This window comes from Rhincodon typus, chromosome 14, assembly GCF_021869965.1.
Source record: "Rhincodon typus isolate 14 chromosome 14, sRhiTyp1.1, whole genome shotgun sequence".
Taxonomy (NCBI): domain Eukaryota; kingdom Metazoa; phylum Chordata; class Chondrichthyes; order Orectolobiformes; family Rhincodontidae; genus Rhincodon; species Rhincodon typus.
The window spans coordinates 8,154,554-8,180,625 of NC_063345.1; the positions used below are offsets into that span (position 1 = coordinate 8,154,554).

A 26,072-nucleotide genomic window follows, 5' to 3' on the forward strand; every position below is an offset into this window, starting at 1 on the left:
GTGGAAACTATTGTAGTTTTTGTTGTAAACCAGCTTTATGACAAATAAGCCATATGATTTTATTAAGGAGCTACCTTAGTCTTAATATCACAATGCCTTTAAAACAAATACATTACCCAAGGTGTACAATTTCACACCCCCTTCCCCAAACTATTTGCATTAGGCTTATTTCTGTCATTTTATAGAATCCATCTTTCAAAATGTACCATAAATAATCTAAACTTGTATCAATGTGGAAAGACCGTGCAGTTTTATTCTATCTTTTGCTGCATGTTTCTTAAGATGACCTCTCTAAATTAGGAATTGTACCTTTTTTCTCAGGTGTATTCTCGAGCAAATGAAAAAGAACCTTGTGGCTGGTGGTTGGCAAAAGTTAGAATGATGAAGGGTGAAGTAAGAGATTTGTTATACTTGTATTCAGGTTTCAACTTAATATTAATTTCATTGATATTTTAAAAGTACAAATTACACTTGGTTTTAAAATTGAAACCTATCTGGAATGGTAGAAAATATTCAAAGACACTTTACTTTTCAATTTGAGGATGTCTCATTATGTTTAAAAATGCATCTTTTTAAATTACATTAATTGCCTTGCTTTATATTTTGAAACTTTACTTTAATCCTGCATGTTATTTTGTTTAGACTTGCGGATTAAATTCTATTAACACCATAAAACCACAAACTGACAGCAGTTTGACGGGGGAGGGGGAGACGAGGGAATTGAAAATTGACACTGGTGGCACCCTTCTTTACACAAGGATATATTTTCATAATTATTTTATTTTTTAGCCCCTTTTCACAATTAGTCCCAGATAGCACAAGAGATAGATAATGTAAACTACTGTTGGGAATGCATGCTAGTTACTTGGTACCTAATAGCAGTAGCCATTAAGTGAGCATTCGGTTAATGTCTTACTATGGGTTCTCTATTATAACAATAAATTTGTTGAATTGCGGCTTGTAAGTGAAAATTGCTTATTTTCACAAACATTCTCATTTCTGATTTGACTTTTGTGTTGGATTATTTACAAAATAGTTGTTTAAAATTATTATAGGAAATGGCTTTTCTAGAAGTAAAAAGATTAACAACAGGATTGATTACGTTGGGGAATAAACTAACCCACGTTGCTGCGGATGAATTTTTACGAAGTCTCCGAGGGCTTGGTGAGGTGCAGGTTAAATGGCAAATATAGTCCCAGCAGTTGTTGCAAACATCACTTAGTTGTTGTCTGTACTAAGTTGTAAAGTATTTTCCATCCACATGTGCAGCTATTTTGTTCAGTTTTCTTGTGCACTTGTGACTATTCTGTTTTCAGTGCATTAATGTCAAAGAAAGCACAAATTTGAAGAAATGCTTTTTAAAAAGAAAAAAATTATTCAGTTTTATGTTATAGAATACGCCGTCTGTGATGCCACTTTCAATGAAATAGTTACAGTGGAACGGTTACGACCTATTAACCCTAATAAACCTGCAACAAAAAGCACATTCCACAAAGTAAAACTTGATGTTCCAGATGACCTGAGGCGTGTGTAAGTAAAATTTTAATACATTAAAAATAAATTTAAGAATTTAACGACTACCGCATTAAATCTAGTCTCTGTGTTTAATAATTTAGCCTTAATCTATTTTGTAGCCTTAACTCTCATTCATTATTTCCAATTGTGTATTTCAATTATTTATAGATGTGCCAACGAATCTGCACATAAGGATTTTAAAAAGGCTGTTGGCGCTTATTGTGTGTACTTTGATTCAGAAAGTAATCAACTAATTGTTTTGGTACGTGTGAGATTTTCTTTTTTGCCTTCCCTATGCATTCATTTTTGAGCTTCTTTGTACTGAATTTATCCTAATACCATGCTTCTTTATAAACCGCTAGTCGACCAACGAAATGACAGCAAAGCGAGCAAGCATGTTGAGTGACATGCATTTCAGAAGCATCCGGACAAAGTTGACTCTGATGTTGAGGAATGAGGAAGCCAGCAAGCAGCTGGAGGTATGCAAAGATGGAGTAGTTTTTTTTCCAACTATTCCCTTATCTGATGATCTAATTTTGGATAGAGGGATGTAATTCTGTAATGAAAGCTTGTTGTGAAATACTAGTAAGTAGGAAACAAAGGTACCTCGTGGTTAGTCACGTTTTCACACTATTCTCCTTCCTCACCCCTCAAAGCCTGAAAAATTATGAAAGATTTGCAAACCAGCTGTCAGAAACTAATGGCTTGTTGATAGCAGTAATCAGGCTGCATTGTTGAACTGCACAATGGTAACAGTTATGATCCCAGGTACTGGACAGGTCACATCCCAGTGTGAGATCTGACTTGATCAAATACAGGTCTTATTTTTCTTTTTGTTTACTCTAGAAGTCAATCATTGAACGTTTTTACGAGATGCTGCTAATATACTTTTAGAAAAAGAACCTAAGTTCCTTTCACAAAAGAAAAAATGCAATCTGCGGTATACTAAATAAGAACTATTTCAGATGATCTTACAGATATCACATTTATCCTTTTAACCCATATAACCATCTTGCAGACACTCAAACCTCAGTGAAGGGTCATCCCGGCCTCCACAATAAAGCTCCTTGTTCAGGTAGAATGAATGGTATCAATTTCTTCTCAGCAGATTTCTTCTTTCTCTCAGTGCTATTTTCTTCAGTTAATGTCTCTTCCAGGTACTCTCAAATAAACTGCTAACTCAGTTAACATACTACTTGTGTTCCTTAAACTCACCATTAACAACATTGTAGGCTGTCTTTCGCTGTGACACCTCAACAGTCTTGATTTTCTGGAGTTCTTCTCTTAATGATTCCAAAGCTGCTTAGGATTTCTTTCCAGCCCTGGGAGCTTTGAAACTGTTAATATTCATTTGCATTAGAACCTCAGCACTCAAACAAGAGAGTTTGTTCATCACACCTTCCTACAGAATGTTACAACACAAAGACAGACAGCTGAATCAAATCAGCCTCCCTACCCTTGTGTTCCCAACATGGTAGAATTAAAACCTTCAAAGACCCACAAAATTGACATCAGTGTTTCCTCACCAGACTTTTAGAAGAACCAATCCTAGACTTTGCAAATGGTCAATTGTAGACACTGGGTTTGTAGCTTAAACAAAAGACAAAAACAATTTATTACCAATACATTACGATTAGCGGAATAAAATTAAACAGTAAACTAATCTAATTAATGTCTGTGATTTAAACCTTTGTTTCCAGCCCCATTCTGACAAAAGACAGACAGACAAACAAATAGTTAACAGATAAATTAAACATTAAAGCAAATAATAAAACTGAATAGATCACTTCAGTGATTTTGACAATGCATTATTCGGCAGGAGTATGATCGTTTCTTGGTTGATTTTCTGAAGATTTCACTCGGTGCCACCTTTTCAAGTCACTATGACGCTTCAATGATACTTATAACTTTTGTTTCTACTTTCTGAACTTCCAGTAGCTGATAATGAGAGCTTTCAAATATTCATGCTGTAGCATCAACAGCCAAATTCCTTTTTGAACGTCATGTTTCCTCCAGACTTGCAGGCAGCAGTTCCTAGATACTGACTTTATTAATGGCCAAACATCTGCACTTTGGCTAAACGTACTACTTTCACAGGTGTGAGACAATCTGTAGAATCTGTTGATCAAGAGCCAACCTGTGATTAATTCCCAGGCTTGGCCTCACCAACCTTTGTTTGTTCCATTTTTGAAAACAAGCAGCTCCTTACAGTCCAAAGGTCACCTTTCAGCTGTCAGCTCACAGGTCACCGGTCCAAACCAAGCATTGATTAAAGAAAATAAAATAATGAAAATTCAGGAGGGTTCCAATGAGGAAAAAACTGAAAAGCTGTCTTCAAGAGGCAATTTAACCAGGAAATAGCACAGGAATTGAATAAACACCTTGCATTAGTCTTCTCATCAGACAACATTAATAGCATTACAGAAATAACAAATAATCAAGTGTCAAGGAGAAGAAATAAATACAATAACTAGAGAAAAAGTGCAAAGGAAACTAATAGGCCTAAAGACTGATAAGTCACCTGGACCTTATGAACGAATCTTTCAAACACTATCATATTCTCCTTTCCAATTTCTGGTAGGTCGATTTTGGAACTTTCATTTTTTGATTCATTCTTATTTTGCTCTTTCTTTCACCACTATAAATACACTTCTGTTCTGACTATTCTTCCTGACATAGTGTTTTAGTATCTTAATATGATACACACGTTGATATTTCTGTTGTCTCTAAGATTCACTACATAATTTGCATCATTCAGTTTCTTTAAATTTGATGAAGTCCAGTAAAACTAGCTTTTAGTGGTTCCTGGATATAGGTAACAGCACTAATACCTTGTCTGTCATGCAAAGTTCTGAACTTTGGCCTTTTTACCTGCTTGGGTTTTCATTGTTTGTTGTGATCTTCCAATTTTTTTTGTCCAATCTCTCACTTTTGTTAAATTTTTTTTCAAATTTGACACAACTATTGGAAGTGTGTCTCTGAGCTTTGGTCTATAAATTAATCTTTCTAATTTTAGGAGTCCTGTCACCTCATGCCTATTTAATGGTTCAAAAAGCTGACTCCTGTGGACACGTTTGGGACATAGAATGAACAGAAAACATTGTAGCACAAAAATAGGCTCTTTGCTGACCATGATGTCATTCTAATTAATCCCATCTGCTTATACATGGTCCATATCCCTCTATTACTTGCCTGTTCGTGTGTCTGTCTAAATGCCTTTTAAATGCTGATATCCTATCTGCTTCTACCACTTCCCCGGCAGTGTGCTTCAGGCATCCACCACCCTTTATGTAAACAAAAAACTTTCCTCTCACATTTCCTTTAGACGTCTCCCCTCTCACCTTAAGCCCAAGCCCTCTAGTATTTAACATTTCCATCTTGGGGAGAAAGAACTCCCAACAATCTACCCTAACCATGCCCCTCATAATTTTATATACTTCGATTAGGTTGCTCCTCAACCTCCAATACTGTAACAAAAACAATCCAATTTTGTCTACCCTCTCCTGATAGCTAATACACTCCTATCCAGGCATCATCCCAACATACTCTACGTGTGGCCTAACTGAAATTTTATACAGCTGAAACATGATTTGCCACTTTTATACTCAGTGCTTCAACTAATGAAGGCAAGCATGGTATATACCACCATTACTACCTTATCACTTGTGTTGCCATTTTCAGGGAGCTGTGGACTTGCACCCAAGATCCCTCTCTATACAAGTCCTCCTAAGGGTCCTGTCATTTACTGTATCCTTTCTTCTTGCATTCAGTTTCCCAAAATGCGTCACCTTTCACTTGTCCGGTTTAATCTCCATCTGCCAATTCGCTGTCCAATTTTCCAACTGATCTGTATTTTGCCGTGTCCTTTCACAACCTTCCTCACTACCCACAACTCCTCCAACTGTCATGTTGTCCTCAAAATTACTAATCAGACTACCTACATTTTCATCCAAATTATTGATACTACAGACAGCAGAGGTCCCAGCACTGATCCTGGTGGAACAGCGCTAGTCATAGACATCCAATCATATAAACAACCCTTCACAATTACCCTGTGCCTTCTGTGACTGAGCCAATTTTATATGCAACTTACCATCTCACCATGGATCCCATGTGACTTAATCAGCTGGAGTATCCTATCACCCACAGGCACCCATGTGCCTGCTGCGCACAGCGCTGACCCGACCTCCCCCACGCACACAGAAACACACACACACACACACACACACACACTAGCCAATAGGTCAATTTTCTTTCCAAATGCGGGTACATCCTGTAAGTATGGTTTCCAGTGATTCCCTTACCACTGATATAAGTTCCACCAGCCTATAATGTCCTAGATTGTTCCTATCGCCCTTAAACAAAAGAACATCAGTTGGTTATTCTGAAGCCGTCTGGGCCTTCTGCTACGGCTGAAAAGGATACAAAGATTTCTGTCACAGCTCCAGCAATCACCTCACTTGCCTCCCTCAAAATCATAGGATAGATCCCTGCCTTAATGTTTTTCAAGACACCCAACACCACCACATTCTTAATATCAACATGCCCTAGAATATCAGCACGCTCCTCCCTAATCTTGTGATCATCCACGTCCTCCTCATTGGTGAATATCGATGCAAAATACTCAGTAAGGATCTCACCCACTTCCTCTGACATGATGCATAAATTCCCTCTTTTGTCCTTGAATAGATTAACCCTTTTTCTATCTGCCTTCTTTCTCTTAATATGTGTATAAAATGCCTTGGGATTCTTAATCCTACCCAAGAGAATTTCATGGCCCCTTTTAACCTTCCTAATTCGTTGTTTAAATTTTTTCTGCTCCCTTCATACTTTTCAAGGGCCTTGTCTGATTTCAGTTTCCTAAACTGTGTATATGCTTTGTTTTTTATTTTGAATAAACTTTCAATATCTTGTGTCATCCATGGTTCCTGAATCTTGCCATCCTTATCTTTCATTCTCACAGGGACATGCTGGTCCTAGCTCTGATCAACCCTTACCTTTAATAGAACACCCGTAACGGCAAACAACAAGGGAATTGCATTTTCCCAATCATTAAGACATTTCTGCCAATGAACACTAATTATGGCCTTTAACATATGGTTCCATCTTTCTACTGCTAGATTGTAGATGATAAATTGAAGATGTAAATGATTATATTCCGAAACTATTCATTGGTTCTTTGTGGCATACATTCAGATCAAGTTTTAAATCTATTTTTCCTGAGCAATCTCTCCCTTACTAGTAAGTTCCAAGGAAATACTCCACCTGCATTAATACAACAGTTTTCATACCCATTTCCTTTCTCCATACACTTTTTGTTGAGGATTCCCTAGGCATTCCTACCACTGCAGTAGGTCTCCCATTTAACTTGGAACAGTTAGCTTCAGTACATTCGCTTTATTACAAAGGAAGCGTATTATTTTCATGATCTCACTTCTAGGTTCAAGCCTTTCTCCTATTATTTTTGCTGTGTTTGTTCCTAATTGCTGATGCCTTCCCCAACCCCACATTTTCCATTTCTAATTCTCAACACTAATCTAATTAAGTCTTAGAACATAGAACATTACAGCGCAGTACAGGCCCTTCGGCTCTCGATGTTGCGCCGACCTGTGGAACCAATCTGAAGCCCATCTAACCTAAGCTATTCCATTATCATCCATATGTTTATCCAATGACCATTTAAATGCCCTTAAAGTTGGCGAGTCTACTGATTTTACAGGCAGGGCATTCCACGCCCTTACTGCTCTCTGAGTAAAGAACCTACCTCTGACATCTGTCCTATATCTACCACCCCTCAATTTAAAGCTATGTCCCCTCGTGCTAGCCACCACCATCCGAGGAAAAAGGCTCCCACTGTCCACCCTATCTAATCCTCTGATCATCTTGTATGTCTCTATTAAGTCACCTCTTAACCTTCTTCTCTCTAACGAAAACAGCCTCAAGTCCCTCAGCCTTTCCTCATAAGACCTTCCCTCCATACCAGGCAATATCCTGGTAAATCTCCTCTGCACCCTTTCCAATGCTTCCACATCCTTCCTATAATGCAGCGACCAGAACTGCACGCAATACTCCAAGTGCGGCCGCACCAGAGTTTTGTACAGCTGCAACATGACCTCATGGCTCCGAAACTCGATCCCTCTACCAATAAAACCTAACACACCGTACGCCTTCTTAACAACCCTATCAACCTGGGTGTCAACTTTCAGGGATCTATGCACATGGACACCAAGATCTCTCTGCTCATCCACACTACCAAGAATCTTACCATTAGCCCAGTACTCTGTATTCCTATTACTCCTTCCAAAGTGAATCACCTCACACTTTTCCGCATTAAACTGCATTTGCCACCTCTCAGCCCAGCTCTGCAGCTTATCTATGTCCCTCTGTAACCTGCAACATCCTTCCGCACTATCCACAACTCTACCGACTTTGGTGTCATCTGCAAATTTACTAACCCATCCTTCTACGCCCTCATCCAGGTCATTTATAAAAATGACAAACAGCAGTGGCCCCAAAACAGATCCTTGAGGTACACCACTAGTAACTGAACTCCAGGATGAACATTTCGCATCAACCACCACCCTCTGTCTTCTTACAGCTCGCCAATTTCTGCTCCAAACCGCTAAATCACCCTCAATCCCATGCCTCTGTATTTTCTGCAATAGCCTACCATGGGGAACCTTATCAAACACTTTACTGAAATCCATATACAACACATCAGCCGCTTTACCCTCATCCACCTGTTTGGTCACCTTCTCAAAGAACTCAATAAGGTTTGTGAGGCACGACCTACCCTTCACAAAACCGTGTTGACTATCTCTAATCAAATTATTCCTTTCTAGATGATTATAAATCCTATCTCTTATAATCCTTTCCAACACTTTACCCACAACCGAAGTAAGGATCACTGATCTATAATTACCAGGGTTGTCTCTACTCCCCTTCTTGAACAAGGGGACAACATTTGCTAGTCTCCAGTCTTCTGGCACTATTCCTGTAGACAATGACAACATAAAGATGAAAGCTAAAGGCTCTGCAATCTCCTCTCTAGCTTCCCAGAGAATCCTAGGATAAATCCCATCCGGCCCAGGGGACTTATCTATTTTCACACCTTCCAGAATTGCTAACACCTCCTCCTTATGAACCTCAATCCAGTCTAGTCTAATAGCCTGTATCTCAGTATTCTCCTCGACAACATTGTCTTTTTCCTGTGTGAATACTGACGAAAAATATGCATTTAGCCCCTCTCCTATCTCTTCAGACTCCACGCACAACTTCCCACTACTGTCCTTGACTGGCCCTAATCTTACTCTAGTCATTCTTTTATTCCTGACATACCTATAGAAAGCTTTAGGGTTTTCCTTGATCCTACCTGCTAAAGACTTCTCATGTCCCCTCCTGGCTCTTCTTAGCTCTCTCTTTAGGTCCTTCCTGGCTAACTTGTAACTCTCAAGCACCCTAACTGAGCCTTCACGCCTCATCTCTACATAAGCCTCCTTCTTCCTCTTGACAAGAGATTCAACTTCTTTAGTAAACCACGGTTCCCTCACTCGACCACTTCCTCCCTGCCTGACAGAAGTACATACTTCTCAAGGACACGCAGTAGCTGTTCCTTGAACAAGCTCCACATTTCAATTGTGCCTAGCCCCTGCAGTTTCCTTCTCCATCCTATGCATCCTAAATCTTGCCTAATCGCCTCATAATTGCCTTTCCCCCAGCTATAATCTTGCCCTACGGTATATACCTATCCCTTTCCATCGCTAAAGTAAACGTAACCGAATTGTGGTCGCTATCACCAAAGTGCTCTCCTGCCTCCAAATCTAACACCTGCCTGGTTCATTACCCAGTACTAAATCCAATGTGGCCTCGCCTCTTGTTGGCCTATCTACATACTGTGTCAGGAAACCATCCTGCACACATTGGACAAAAACTGACCCATCTAAAGTACTGGAACTATAGCGTTTCCAGTCAATATTTGGAAAGTTAAAGTCCCCCATAACAACTACCCTGTTACTTTCGCTCCTATCCAGAATCATCTTTGCAATCTTTTCCTCTACATCTCTGGAACTTTTCGGAGGCCTGTAGAAAACTCCCAACAGGGTGACCTCTCCTTTCCTGTTTCTAACCTCAGCCCATACTACCTCAGTAGACGAGTCCTCATCAAACGTCCTTTCTGCCACCGTAATACTGTCCTTGACTAACAATGCCACACCTCCCCCTCTTTTACCACCTTCCCTGATCTGACTGAAACATTTAAACCCCGGAACCTGCGACAACCATTCCTGTCCCTGTTCTATCCATGTCTCAGAAATGGCCACAACAACAAGTTCACCCACCTTATTCCGGATGCTCCTTGCATTGAAGTAGACACACTTCAAACCACCTTCCTGCCTGCCGGTACACTCCTGCGACCTTGAACCTTATTCATGACCTCACTACTCTCAACCTCCTGTACACTGGAGCTACAATTCAGGTTCCCATCCCCCTGCTGAATTAGTTTAAACCCTCCCGAAGAGCATTAGCAAATTTCCCACCCAGGATATTGGTACCCCTCTGGTTCAGGTGTAGACCATCCCGTTTGTAGAGGTCCCACCTACCCCAGAATGATCCAGGTATCTGAATCCCTCCCTCCTTCACCATCCCTGTAGCCACGTGTTCAACTGCTCTCTCTCCCTATTCCCCACCTCGCTAGCACGTGGCATGGGTAACAAACCAGAGATAACAACTCTGTTTGTTCTAGCTCTAAGCTTCCACCCTAGCTCCTTGAATTTCTGCCTTACATCCCCATCCCTTTTCCTACCTATGTCGTTGGTGCCTATGTCCCCCTCCCCCTTAAGGATCCCGAAAACACGATCCGAGACATCACGGACCCCAGCACCTGGGAGGCAACACACCAACCGCGAGTCTCTCTCGTTCCCAAAGAATCTCCTATCTGTCCCCCTAACTATAGAGTCCCCAATGACTAATGCTCTCCTCCTTTCCCCCCTTCACTTCTGAGCAACAGGGACAGACTCTGTGCCAGAGACCTGTACCCCATGGCTTACCCCTGTAAGTCGTCCCCCCCAACAGTATCCAAAACAGTATACTTGTTTTTGAGGGGAACGGCCACAGGGGATCCCTGCACTGTCTGCCTGTTCCCTTTCCGTCCCCTGACTGTAACCCATCTACTTTTTTCCTGTACCTGAGGTGTGACTACCTCCCTGTAACTCCTCTCAATTACCCCTTCAGCCTCCCGAATGATCCAAAGTTCATCCAGCTCCAGCTCCAGTTCCCTAACGCGGTTTCCGAGGAGCTGGAGTTGGGTGCACTTCCCACAGATGAAGTCAGTGGGGACACTAGTGGTGACTCTTGCCTCCCACGTTCTACAGGAGGAGCATGCAACTGCCCTAACATCCATTCCCAAACAGACTATTAAAAAAAAAAACTAGTAGCCTTACCAAATCAGCGCTCAGAACTTTTGTTTTGGTTAAAGGAGGAGGATGGGTGGGAGACACTACCTGGGTGGGAGACACTGCCTCGGTAGTGTTTCAGGTAAAGCAACCGCCCAAATATATTACCTCACTTACTCACTCCAAAAATGGGGTCACGCGAGGTAAGACTTTTATAATCGAAAAGCTTACCTTCCCATGCTGCCCTTGCGCTTCCTCCCGGACTCCCGCCGCTGAAACAACTGAAAAAGGGGTAACCAGAATGGTATTTCGAAATTCCTCCGTAGTCATAATTTCCCTCAGGTTTTCAATTTTTCTCTGTTTTCAGTGATGTAAACCGCTGACCGAAAGCATTGTTTTTTAATCTTACAGATTTTACCAGTGTCTGATTTGGGTTTCTTTCTTATAGTCCTAAATTTTTATCGATTCGATTCAGGCATAAGCTCATTGGCATTGAGCTTGTTCTGTTATCAGCTTTATCTTCTGCACATTTCTATTCCAAGAAACTGGTACGCACCTTTATAGCTATCAGGACATTCTGTAATATTAAAGTCCAAGCATTTTTTGGCTACTTTAACTTCACATGTCTTCTTGCAAGTGAGGTGAAATGTCTTTCAATTCCATCTTCTATAAATTTAGGCACTAAAGACAGATTTTTAGTAAAGTCAAATCCCTCATTGGAATCAGAATCGTCTTCTAAACTACTATCTCTTCTTTCTTCCTTTAAGTTTTTATCCAGCATGTCATGTCTCATTTCTAGCTTTCCATGGAGGTCAATTTTCAATTTTCCCTTTTCTCCTCTCTTGCTAATTCAAACTTCTTATCCAGTTCTCTTCCCATATCTTTTTTTCTTCTTGTCTTTTCCTTACTCCTCTTCCAATTCAAGTTTTTTAAATTTCTCTTTGCTTCTAGTTGAAGTTTTGTCTCTATTTCTAACTTAATCTTCGCTAATTCTCACAGTGACATAGCAATTTCAGGTTTCAGTTCTTTGAACTCTGAATGCTAGAATTCACTTTAAGCATCACATCCTTATGAGACTGTTTTAATTTTTCCCTTTTGGTTTTTCTGTTTACCCTCTCCATTTAACCTCCATCAAAGATTTCAAATAATTCACCAGTAGATTTTATACAGAAACCTCCTAGCCACTGTTCTAGCTAGTTTTAAATTTGAAATTCCAACACGTAATATACTGCACAACTCTTGTTTCTTTTCTCTGAACCTGTATATTCTAATATTTATTTGATGATTCAAAGATCTCACTAAAACTCGATGAATTTCGATCCTGCAAAGAACCTCCACTTTATTCCAGGTGATTGTAATACTTTGCTGCCACAGAGCCTGACAAATTACTGTGAGTGGATTTGTGTGATTTATTATCAGATATCAGCAACTGATAGCTTCTTGTTAGCATTGTTTAGGCCTATATTGCTGAGCTGCATAAGGGTCACTGTTAAGATCTCAGTTTATAACAAATACAGAACGAATTAGATCACAGATTAACTTGATAGACACCCACAACAACCTTGCATGCAGTCAACCCTCAGTGAGGGGTTCACAATTGATTTCCTATTAGACTGTTTCTGCTTTTGCTTGATGCTATTTTCTTTAGTTAATGCCTCTTTCTAAGACACTTAAACAAGATGCTAATGAATTCCACTTAGTACTTAATATGTGCTTCTTTAAACTCATGTATTCATGTATTGTACGATATCTTCTTCTCTGACAACTCAACAGACTGCTGTTTCAAGACCTTTTCTCTTATTAACTGCTATGACACTCGGGTCTTCTTTTCAGCCCAGACTGCTTGTAAATTATGAATAACAGTACCCCCTCTGTTAGAGACCTCTTTTCTTTGAAAGAACCTTCACACTACCTGACTTTTATATTATTCCTACTTGTTATATTACTAAACTCTTACTGTCACACAACAGTTTCTTTTCATCCTTTCTTTTCAAACACACTGAATAGTTCACATCAAGACTTTAAAAATCTCATTAAAATGCACGTAATCAAGACAAATCTTCAGAGACCCAGAAACCACTCTCATAACAAATCAAACACAAACTATAAACCATGTGTTTCTCCTTCTTACCACACAATTTAGAAATAAAAGACAAATATAAAACTATATATCATTACTCCATTTCAGAAGATAATCTGCTCAACAATAATTATAACTTATGACCTTCCATTGCAGTAACAGTACAATATTGGAAGTATATGGGTAATAAATACACCTAAAGCTGAGGTACAATGACTAGCTAGATGAAGTTTTAATTGCATTATAAATTATTTCACTGACAGCCCATTGCAATCTATAATTGTGCCCTTATGCCTTTTTGCAGTAATGGATGGAAATCAGTACTCTTAACTCATAGCACTTGTAATAGTAACGTCAGAGTTGAAAACTATTCTAATGGTCATGAAGCTTCTGTCAAGGGCATTATTCTCTGCAATTATGTACACCAAGTATGAAGTTCATACTTGGTGAACATTTTTTTAATTAAATAAAATATTAGGTTGGTTTCTTGCACTGTTACTCAGAATGCTTATTTGCTGTGAAATATTAGTGCTTTTCTTCATATTTAGGCATGTATTACTGAAGAATCTATTCCTAAATTTTAAGGTACAGCAACTTTTGCGTCTGCCAGCCTTTCCCTCAGTTCTCATGGATGTAGTCTCAAAAGTCTGCAGTGCTTCGCCAAAATGGCATTACTTTTTGTCTGTGAGTTTTAGCAATGGTCATAAGATCCTAGGAGCATGACAGGATAGGTGTGAAGAGGATGTTTACTTCTGTGGGCAAATCTAGAACTAGAGATCACTTTTTAAAAAAATGATCACACATTTAAAACAGATGGGGTGATTTTTTTTCTCTTGAGCTTCATGAGTCTGTGGAACTCTCTTCTTTAAAAAGCAGTGAAAGCAGAATCTTTGAATATTTTTAAGGCAGAGGTGGATAGAGCCTTCATAAGGGAAGGGCCAAAAGATTATCAAGTAGGCAGGAATGTGGATTTGAGGTTAGCATCAGACCAGCCATAAGCTTTTAAAGGACAGAGTAAACTGAAGAGTTTGAATATCCTGCTTCTGCTCCTTTGGTCAGTTTCTGTGTGTTTTGTTTGATCATGGGAGTGTCATAGCTGAGCCAGATTGCATACTTGTCTGGTTTCCACTAAGAATCTTTGGAAGTGTAATCCCACTGCCACCTTAACTGAGATCAAAAAATATATACAAGGAATCATATCCCAATATATATATATCAACAGAGCACAAAAAAGACTGCTTTGGAGCTCTGATTTACCTAGATAATAGATTTGAAACCACTGATCCTAAACATTATAGAATAAAACATGTGTTGTGGGCTTTTGTTTATTTAATTCTTAGCCAAAGAAAACTGAAGTGAAATGTAGTTTCTCGAAACCCACACATTCAAATCTATGCAGTATATGAAACAATCCAAGTGTAGTCCTCAACTTTATTTGTAATAATCACACCCTACTTTCCATCATAGATTATTGATTACATCCCTAATATAGTACTTGAAATAAGGCCTGGAAAATCTGCTAAGATTTTAAAATTAATCTATTTAAGTCCAAAACGTTTAACCGAAAAGTTACCTTCTCAATTTGTAATTGATCAGCAACCTGGACATAAACTACAGTGCCTTTAGGTGTTGAGTTCAAGTCTTTTGACCTAGCTATGATTAAGGAACAGCAGTATATTTACAGCCAGGTTGTTTTGTTCCTATTTGCAGTTGAGGTCACAAATTTGGGAGATGCTATTATAGAAGCCTTGGTGAGTTGGCAAAACTCATCTTGTAAATGATACATAATGCAGTCACAGTGTGCTCGTGATGGAAGGAATGAATGTTTATGCAGGTTGATGTGATGCCAAATGTTCAGGCTACTTAGTTTGGATGTTAAGCTTCTTGAACGTTGGAGCTTCACTCACCGAAGCAGATGGAGAGTATTCCTCATGCTCCTGACTTCTGCTTCATAGATAGTGGAAATGATTTGGGGAATCAGAAGGTGAGTTGCTCACTGCCGAATTTACAACGTGTGACCACAATATACATAAATATATGGTTGTTTCATTTAAATTTCTGGTCAACACTAACCCCCCAGATATTGACAATGGAGACTGAGTGATGATGATGCAATTAAATGTCAAAGTTAGGCAGTTAGACTCTCTTGTTGGACATGATCATTGGCTGGCATATCTGCTATTTACCATTTAGTAATCCGGGCTTGAATGTTGTCCAGATTTTTGCAGCATGTGGTTACAGACTTATTTACTGTCCGTGGAGATATGAATGGTATTGAACTCAGCGATTAACAGTGAATATTGCTTCTTCTGACCTTAAGAAGGGAAGTTTGTTGATGAAGCAACTGAATATGTTTGGGTCGAGGACAACTCTTTGAGGAAATTCTGCAGTTGAGATATTGGCATCCTACAATCACAACCGTCTTCCTTTGCTAGGTGTGACTTCAACAAGTGGACAGTTTTCCCACTTGATTCACATTGATTTCAATCTTACTAGGACTCCTTGATGCCACAGTTGCAGCGCTAAATGTCAAGAGTAGTCACTCTTACTTCACCTCTTGAATTCAACTCTGTGCCCATTTTTGGACAAAGCCTGTAGTGAGGTCTGAAGTCATCTGGACTTGGCAGAACCCAAACTACATTGTTGAGCAGGTTATTGGTAACTGTTACTTTATAGAACTCTGAGTGTAGGTTGATGGGTTAATAATAGGCCTTGGATTTATTTTTCTTCTTCTTGACAGGATGTAGCTGGGCAGTTTTCCAACCTGTATGATTGGTCTAAGTGTTATTGCATTTCTGGGATTATGTGTCTTCAGTACTGTGATGTTTTTATGGCATGTAACATTTGCAGCATCCAGTGCACTCAGCTATTCCTTGTTTATCATATTTTTCTGATGTAATATGCTCGGAAATCTATTGGCAACTCTTAGAACGGATTGCCAGGTTAAATCTTTATTTACTGTATAAAATGAAAGTCCAAAGTATTACAGCATAGAGAGACACTATTGTATGTATGTTTCTAACTAACACTGAGCATGGGAAAAAGCAATAACGCAAGAAAGAAGTTCCCTATCCAAATCAGTGATGCATGGACCCGTTGTAAATTCAGAGACTCTATCCACACTCTTTAGCCTAAACAAAAGTCTAGATTTCAAGTCCACAATTAAATTTCCAGTTACACTCATGATCTTGCTTTCCTGTTGATTTTATAGCGTTATTTTTTTATACACCTCAGATGTCTCTGAAGGTGGTCCCTATTTCTTACCCATGCGTTGTACATCAGTGACATCTTCTGAAGACAAAGTATTAGTTTTCACATGTAGACTGACAACATGCAGCTCTACCTAACTACTACTACTTTCAACATCTCTACTGTTGCTAAATTATAAAAGTACTTAAATGACATTGTGTGGGAAGAGCAGAGATTTTCTACAAGTAAATGTTGGAATGACTGGAGCCAATGTTTGTATTCCTACTGCAAACTCTGTTCCCTAAATACCAACTCCATGCCTGTTCCTGGCAGCAGTCTGAAAGTACTGTTTGAAGCCGTGTCATATTTAACTCCAAGATGTGCTTCCAAACACAGATTCGTGTTTTAATAAGACTGTTCTATTTCCAGACTGCAGCCTTAATCCTGTCTCAGCTCATTTAGTCCTGAAATCCTTAATCATGCCTATGTTACCTCTAGACTTGACTAGTCCAATGCTTTCCTGATTGATCTCCCACGTTGTACTTTCTGTTAACTTAAGATTGTTCAAAACTGCAGCCTGTATCTTATCTTAGAATCACCTATCACCTATGTGCTTGCTGAATTACACTGACCTCAAGTTGAGCAACATTTGACATTCTCATCCTTATTTTCAAATCCATCCATGGCTTTGCACCTCTCTATCTCTACCATACCCTCTAGCAACACCACAATCCTCTTAGATGTCTACAGTTTTATTCTGGCTTCTTGAGCATACCCAATTTTAATCTCTCCAGTGGTTGCAGCCATACCTTTGGCTACCTAGTCCCTAATTATTGGAATTCCCTCTCGATTCCCTTGCTCACTGCCTTTCCTTAAGACACTTCATTCTTTTTTGGCCTATGAAAAATTGGTGTGGACATCTAGCAGGCAACTATGATATCTCGTGTTTTACTGCCAAAGTTGAATTTACATTCAAATTATTGAACTTGCAACATCTCTTGATTTGTCTAGGACTTGATGTCAGGTGGCCGTATGGACATTGCAGCATCAAAATCTCTTTACCTACAGGATTAGAATTTGGAACTTGTTGAGGGAAATAGCATTAAAGGGAAGCTTGATAGTGCATTAGGGTAAAAGGAAGAGCAGCATGTTGGGGAGAAAATAAATGGATCATACAATCTGGCAGAATTCACTTGACCAAATCTTTTCTTGTGTATTTTAAAGCAAATGTGAGCAGATATAATGATCAATCACATAAATGTAATAATTTAGTATTAATAAAATAGCATGCTAATTCCCATAACCGTGTCCCCAGTTAGAATATTTCATGTCTCTGGCATCTTTCTTCAAATTGTCTCCTTCCCTTGCTGCTTTTCCTTCCAGGAGATTCTTAATTTGTTTCAATCCTGATGTCTTTGCACATGGTCCTTTTCAGCTATCATTGTATTGCTGCATCTGTCATGAAAATTATCTCAACTTGAATTTTCCTTTACCTTTTCAGAAATCCATCCCTCTAATCCCTACTGATAATCTTTGCTTCTCTGCTAACTTGCATTCGTTCATTACCAATGTTTGCCTCAAATACAGCCATGCTTTTTACCTGTTAAGAAATGACCTGTCCTGGGATTGATGCTCAGGCAAAGGTTGGGTGGAGTTGGGAACGGGAAAACACATTTTTTGGAATCAACGTTCCTCTTCTTGATGGCAATAAACATTTTACCTCATTCTCTTAATTCTTAGCCATGCATTACATTTCCTGACCATAAGATGTCCCAAAAATATTATTCAATGAAGAGAGAAATGCATTACAAAAGAAATGAACTTGTGTTGCAGTTTAGAGCTGCAGTAGTTTAAGTCAAGATCTTATTCCTGCTGTTGACTGCTGAAAAATTGGTAATAAAGAAGTTTGCTTAGCCATAACGTTTTTCAAGTTACATGTTATAAGGAAGATACCACGGTACCTCTCCTGATATCACATCTGTTTGTGCTTGTCTTAATTTTGCAGAGCTCTCGACAGCTTGCGTCACGCTTCCATGAGCAGTTTGTTGTACGAGAAGATCTCATGGGTCTTGCCATCGGTACACATGGAGCCAACATCCAGCAAGCTAGGAAAGTGCCAGGCGTCACTGCAATCGAACTGGATGAAGAGACTTGCACTTTCCACATCTACGGTGAGGTGGGTTCCTTTAGAATCTGTAATAAATGCAACTGTGTACCCACAATTAAAGAATGGCATTGCTGAGTTTTGTTTATTTTCATAAACTCAGTACATCAATTTCAAATGAAGAGTATTGCTGAAAGAATGAAATCATTTTTCGTTACTGCAAATCAATGTTCCCTCTAATTGTTTCCTCTGTTATGTAGACCTCAGAGGCTAGCCCCTAAGCTTTGGAATTTGCTGTTTAAATCTCTCCACCTATCTATCTTTTCTCTTCATTTAATACACTCTCAAAACCTATTCTTTTGACGAAACCTATGACTGGTATTTTTGGCACGGTATCTGAATTGCTTTATTGCTGTCCTTGCTGTAAGGTAACTTGGGACATCTTGTGATGTTGTAGTATAAAGATATATCATAGTATAAGCTGCCATGCCATTTATCTCAGCAATCTTCACCAGTCATTTTGTAGTATGTTCCTTGTGATGATGTCCCTAAGATGTTGGGGAATTACAGAAATTTGCCCCAATGATATTCAAAAGGGATGAATTTGTGTCAAAGTTAGTATGGTGTGTGATAAGGAATTGCAGTCCAACTGATGTTGCTTCTGTTTTCCTTCTTGGCAGTAACAGTTGCAGTGAAGGGTAGCTGTTGAAGTAATCTTGAATGTAACAATGCATTGTTCCATCTGGCTAAAAGGAGGAGGGTAGCGAGACTGATCAGATTAACTAGTCCAGTATGAAATCTTAAGGGATTGTCAGCTGACATTACAGAGATCTAGTAGCCTTCAATGTTTTAACTGAAGAAGGAAGCATAGTAACAGAAGAAAAAATAAAGTTTGTGTGATTTCTTTCCAAACAATGTAATCCTGTTTTGGTTATAATTATTTTTAAGCATTACACTTAGTTGCGGGAAAATCATTAGTAGAATACTTAATAAATAAAAACTGAGAAGTGTGGAAGTGCACAGACCATCAGCATTCCTATCTACACAACAAACATGACATCTTTGGACTTGAACAGAAATGATGGGCGGCTAGCACTGCTGCCTCATAGCACCAGGGACCCAGGTTTGACTGTCTGTGTGGAATTTGCACGTTCTCCTAGTGTCCACATGGGTTTCCTCCGGATGCTCCAGTTTCCTCCCAGTCGAAAGATGTGCAGGTTAAATGGATAGGCCGTGGTAAAGTGCCCGAAGTGTCCAGGGATATGTAGGCAAGGGGGCTTAGCCATGGGAAATGCAGGGTTACTGGGATAGGGTAGGGGAGTGAATCTGAGTGGGATGCTCTTTGGAAAGTTGGTGTGAACTTGTTGGGCCAAATGGCCTGTTTCCACTCTGTAGGGTATCTGTGATAATATATTAGATACTTGAGCTTTGTTCTGTTGGAGTTAATTGTTTCTCCGTCGAAGCTACAAGATGCCAAATTCATGTCTTTCCTAGTCACTGCCAGGTGAATGTAGCAGATATCAAGTAAACATAGAACAGTACAGCACAGGAATGGGCTATTCAGCCAATGATGTTATGCTGAACATGACACCAAATTAAACTAATTCCTTCTGCCTGACCTGAGTCTGTATTCCTTCTACTCCTTGCATAATCATGTGCTTATCTAAAAGTCCCTTAAACACTCCTATCATATTTGCTTCCACCACCACCCCTGACAGTGCATTCTAGATTCCTCTCATTGTCTGTGTTAAAAAAAACTTGCCTCTCACATCTCCCTTGAACGTTCCCCATCTCACTTTAAATGTACGCCCCCTAGTGTTAGACGTTTCACCTCTAGCAGATACATTCTATCTTGTTCAAAAGGCGCAAAATTTATAGACAGTCAGTGTGGTGTTTTATAAATTCCTACTTTAGAAATAAAGCCAGTCTGACTCCAAGCCAAAATACAAACAAATTCTAAACAAGGCCTCCCACCTAACATGTATTGTCTGACCTAAAATGTCTCCTCTTCTTTACACTGATAAAACCTTTAGTTCTCACAGAACAGGGATTTGAAGGGAATTTGGGGATTTACATATGCTTATTAATCAATTAAAACCTTCTACTGATTAAAGATTTAACAGCGTCTTAGGTTTGTTTAGTGCATCCTCATCAATGATGTGACCCTTTGATCTTTTACTTATAAATTCTGTGTCTGATACTACCTTTCTCACTAACACATCAAGAAGGAGTAAGACTCCAAAAGCTTGTGTGTTCAGATAAACCTGTTGGACTATAACCTGTTGTTCTGTGATTTCTGACCTTGTCCACGCCAGTCCAACACCAGCACCTCCACGTTTTAATTACTGGGGACAGCGTGGTAGGGAGATACATGAAAAGAGAAATGGGGATAAAGTATAGCAATTTCATAACAGTGCAAGCAAATGCATTAATAAACAATCTCAGTTTTGAGTTTGTTTCTTGTATTGGTGACAGTTTGAGATTCTTGCTTTTAAACATTATGGACTCAATTTTTCAGTACTTAATTTTGTCAGGCAGCATAACGCAACTGGTTAGTTTTTTATGTATCATTTGTCATTGCTTTCCTTGAGGTATAGTCTCTGGATCTTTCCTGAAAAATATATTTAAATGGAATTCCATTTGATTCCAACCTTGAATGAGCATAGTTCTTAGTTTTATATATTTGTCCAAACCATTGTGCTCTTGGTAAGTTGAAGTTGCAGGTGTGGTGATGTATGATTCTAGTTGCCTTGATCACAGAAATTGATAAATTTGTAAGCATTTGTAGTTAGTTTGCTCTATTTTCTTTCTATTTGGCAGTGAAAATGTTTTTTTTTCAATTTTCTGACGAAGGTAATCTCCAACAGAAAGTTACTATTTGTCCATCTTAAAATTAATTGGCAGTGGAGTGTAAATACCAATACACAAATGCTGAAAGTACTTTACAGTTTGTAAATACCCCTCTTTAGGGAACTGCCCCTTTAGAGAACAGGGACTCTCGTCTCTTGGAAAAGTACTGGACAAACAGTTGAATTAATATATTCTCTTGGTTACATTTAAGTGGACAAGAAATCTAATGGCAGAGAGTATAGTGTCGTTAGGCCTTGGGATTGCTAAGCTAGTGAATTTATAAACAGTATTTGGACGTTTGTTGCTGCCTTGCATCCAGTGCTATTATTGGCATTTATTGCTAAAGGAATACAGTGTAAAGTAGGGAAGTGTTGTTGCAACTGTACCTGGCACTATTGAGACTGCACCTGCAGTATTATGTACAATTTTCATCACCTTACTTGAGGACTAGTTTTAGTGGAGGCAGTTGAGGGAGATTCACTTGATTGATTCTAGAGATAAGAGGTTTATCTTTTGAAGAGAGATTGCCTGGTATAGGGCAGTACTGTTTGGAGTTAGAAGAATGAGAGGTCAGGTAATTGAGATATACAAGACAAAGCTGATTGACAAAGTAGATGTAGAAAGGATGTTTTCTCAGGCAATCTAGAACAAGAGGTCATAGTTTAGGATAAAGGGTAACAGATTTAAGAGATGAGGAGAAATTACTTATCTCAAAGGATCCCAAATCTAGGGAATTCATTACCTCAGAATGCAGTGGATACCGGTACATTGAGTAAATTTGAGGAGGAGATAGATTTTTAATTAGTATTAGGTTTAAAGGGTTGTGGGGATCAGGTAGAAAAGTGGAGCCGAGGCCAAGATGGGATCAGTCACGATCATATCAAATGGTGGAGCAAACTCGAGCTGAATTACCTACTCCTGCTCCCACTTCTTATGTTCTTATTTAACTTGAAGTGATTTGCAATGTAGTAATTTGTTTTAATTGCCAGGTTTTCTTATATCTAGGTTAGAAAGTTGGTAATTTTCTACCCCTTCCCAGAAAATATGACTGAATCCCGTGGAGCCTTTCTAGTTGAGATTCAGAAGAATAAACCAGAAGGCCATTGGCTCCATACGGCTGGCTCATGGGGCAAAAGTAACCCTTTTTAAAAAGTAACATATTAGCCAGAGTGGCTGCAGAGCTGGAGGTGTACACAGAAATCAGTGCTGGGACTCGGAACAGAATCTTAGGTTAAAAGATTGAACAACCAGGTGAGCAGGTGTTGAGGCAGTGAGTCACAGTGGCTTTTGAGGAAAATTCAGAGGCTGGATCTCAGTGTTGAAATCCCTTAAGAAGAAGACTATGTTTCACAGGATTTTGTGACTCAGTGTGATTATTGACGTCTGGATGAGTTGCTGTCAAATCCGTGAGATCTGTCTTGGTCACGTTTGCCATTTAGCATATGGTGTGGTGTGTACAAACACGATTTGCCTGTTAATTTAGAATTACCTCGTGAATTCTGGATGTTACAGTTTGTGTAGTTTGTTAATATGCAAAATCAGAAAAGTAAACATTTATTTTGCTTGGTTTAAAACTCTGGAATCTTGTCACTTTTCTCTTAGGAAGTACCTGAGTTTTTAAACTTTGTCGTCTTTAAATAAAAACGGTGCTGGTCCTTAACCACATTTCAGCATAATTTCGCTGTGTTGCCAGGGATTACAACACATGGCATGATGACATCCTTGACACCAAAATCACCTTAAAAGTACTTTTATTCATGCTGATCTTTCCATTGGGACTTAGCCCTTTATTGTGTGGAGGATGGTTTCATTTGAAAAGTGAGGAAGCCTTTTCAAGAAACGTAACTCATCTTTCTGTATCTGCATGAGTGTTTCTAATTTTCTGTTTTTAGTGAGATTTTATAATTTCCATGTGTGCCTACATGTCTCTCCTTCAGCAAGTTATTGGAAGGTGAATCCCTAGCACTGTACACAGAAAGGAACCAATGCTTTTAATAAGGAGCAAACAAACTGATCAGATCACACCCTTCAAATTGCATAGCAGTATAACTTTATACAGAAATGGTAACATTAATATCATTAATTTAGTTGAAATTAATGTTTTCTCTAGGCGACATTCTTCCTTTAATATCAATCTGATTTATAGGACCAGGAGGCAGTCAAGCAAGCCAGAAATTATCTCGAGTTTACAGAAGACTCTGTACAAGTACCGAGGAATCTAGTAGGTAAGCCTAATTTAAGAAATGTCCTTGAGTAAATATTATTTATTTTTGGATTTATAAAATGGAACTGATCCATTCCTTCTCCAGGAAAAGTAATAGGCAAAAACGGAAAGCTCATACAAGAAATTGTAGACAAATCAGGAGTTGTCCGTGTGAGAATCGAAGGAGATGGTGACAAAAAGATTCCACGCGAAGAGGTGTGTTGTGCTTTTGTTGTGATTGTTTGATACACGATATACTGCTTGTTATTGATCTAAGTGCACCGAGTCTTGCAAATGTCTGTTGATAAACTCGACCATCCTTGTCCTCCAGTTACCAGACCCCACCTCCCTTCCCACTCGTCCACCTCAGGATCTGACACACACTTGAAGAGCTTGGCATATACTGGTCTTTCACATTTAACAACTGCATCCCAATATCTTTCCCCACACCTGCACCCCCCCCCACCCCAACCCTGACCAACACTTGTGATAAGCCCCTGAATTCATCTAGAAAGTTCAGCCTCATATTTTCCATAAATTACACCCACATTCCACTTGATGGTTCTCACCAACTCCGTGGTTTCACCATGTTAATACTGTGAAATGCACCACCATACCCCAAATGTGATTCGAATCCAGCATCATTTGTGTGCTACTAAACTTGGCAGAGGTATTTCTAACCTCAGTGTATCTGTTCCCAATCTTCTACTTGTTACCTAGCATTTTTTGAGTATCTCTTTTGGAAACAAAATGATTATTAAATACGCACAGTTGTATTATCACATTGACTTAAGCATTGCTCATTAGAGACATGAAATCAAAGCATTTTTCTTACTCTAAACAGGACCAAAATACCAAAAGTAAACAGCTTTTAACAGGAAAGAACAATTTATATGACATGAGAAGTGGATACGGATTGATTAGACTCTGGTTAGCATGGAAGTATGGCAGGAACTGTTCATGATTAAATTAAAAAGTGGCAAGTCAGCTTTGCAAGTTAGTTTAACTTGCCTCAGACAGGCAAGTTAATTTTCTTGCGGTTCAGTCCTGACGAGTGGAACACAATGTGTTTTGGTGTTGTCTTTCTTTTAGCTGTGATTAAATAATAGGTGATTGTACATTGCAAGCAAATTGCTTGTAACTATTTCACAGAAAAAGTTAGAATTTGTTCTCCAGCATCAAATAAAGAATTGCAGAAAACAGTGTCATAGTTTGACCTTCACAGTTGTGAGACATGACATAACATTCCTATCATTCTAAACCAATGTAACTAATTACTTCATGCAATGACAAAGGAATACTTTTGTGTTTTTTTTTCCTGAAAGAAAACGTGTCCAGTCCATCTTTAAATCTCTGAGGTACACCTTTGCTATATGAAATTTCAGGCTCAGCTTTAAAACAAGGAAAAACTGAGTACTCCATATGAACACCAAATATTAGAATGGAAGAGCCTGAAAACCCTTAACTGATTTATATGAACTCACCAAGCTTTCACTTAACAGCAATTGGATGTTACATCCTTAGACACGGTTACATCTCCACTTTAGGCAGAATACTGAAGTATTATCTTCTACATAGCGTAAGATTCCTTTCCTGACAAGGCAGCTGAATCTCTGTCTTGCTGAGAGCAGTACCATGAGAATGCCAGTATGAATTTAAGAAGTCTGTGTTGGCATTTGTTCATTATATGACACATGGAAAGGTATTGTGCCTAAAAGTATGGAGACGGTAGAATCTCCTCTCCAAATGTCATACCTCAGCTTCTTAACCTTTCAAAGTATCAGGTTTCCATGGAGTGAAACAAGCCTAAATAGCTGAAATAACCCATTTTCTATCAAGTCATCAATTATTCAGTCATCAAGTTATTCAGCAGTGAAGCCCCTGCCAACACTTTCCTGGCCACAAAATCCATGCTCAGGCTTTAGAATTTATCCTTTTGGAAACTTGTATTTTTTAAAATTAATTAAATTAAAATTAGCAATAAACTTAATTTATTTCTTCCTTTCTCTCTAATTGTTTTATGGTTGTTAGAGATTAGGATCTCCATATTGGCGTTGTTACCAGCAGTTTTTTTTCTAACTCGGGGAAGCATAGGTGAGATAAACAGTGGCATCAAAGTGCTTTTTTTTTAAACTATCTGGAATCAACATGAGGAAGTCTTATTATTCCTCTTACTGGTCAATATGATATTTACAGAGCACAAGCAGCAGCAAATGTCTAATTAATTGTTTTTCTCAGCTTCAGACAGGTATGTTTACAAACTTACTCTATAAATTACGGCTCAAGGTTTTGAAATTTCTTCTCTAGTTTGCCATCAGATAATTTTGAAAAGCATCTAAGCAGAAATCATTGTATCAGTACAGCTTATTCAGTGGTACTGATATATTTTGCGAAATCAGATGTGCTGCACTTGCTTGGAATGTACAGTCTAAATTAATCATATTATCACAACTCAAGGCAAAAATATTAAGTCCAAGGCCCTGTTTTCAAAATTTAATACCTTTAAATAAACATAAAGAGGAATTTACTCGATAAATGAGGTCAAAATATTGCAAAAAAATTATTTCAGTGTGAGCCGTCACTTCAGAAATAATTTGAAGCTGTATTTCAAATGGTAAATTTTGTTGGGTTAATAGAATACTAGTCAGATCCTCTAAATATAATAACCTTAAATGGGTTGCCATTAAAAACAAGGACGTGGGAAAAAAAACTAACAGCTTGTGTATGTGCCACTAAAGACTT

At 38.8% G+C, this 26,072-nt stretch overlaps 1 protein-coding gene across 1 annotated transcript in view; it reads left to right on the forward strand.

The window, feature by feature from the left end:
- Window positions 1-26,072, forward strand: part of fmr1 (fragile X messenger ribonucleoprotein 1) — a 63,256-nt gene that overhangs the window by 22,371 nt on the left and 14,813 nt on the right. The window contains exons 4-10 of the mRNA XM_020509600.2: window positions 322-393; window positions 1,382-1,530; window positions 1,684-1,777; window positions 1,878-1,994; window positions 18,179-18,349; window positions 23,274-23,352; window positions 23,437-23,546. Of these exons, the coding sequence (XP_020365189.2) occupies window positions 322-393; window positions 1,382-1,530; window positions 1,684-1,777; window positions 1,878-1,994; window positions 18,179-18,349; window positions 23,274-23,352; window positions 23,437-23,546 (792 nt within the window). The remainder of the gene's footprint in view (window positions 1-321; window positions 394-1,381; window positions 1,531-1,683; window positions 1,778-1,877; window positions 1,995-18,178; window positions 18,350-23,273; window positions 23,353-23,436; window positions 23,547-26,072) is intronic.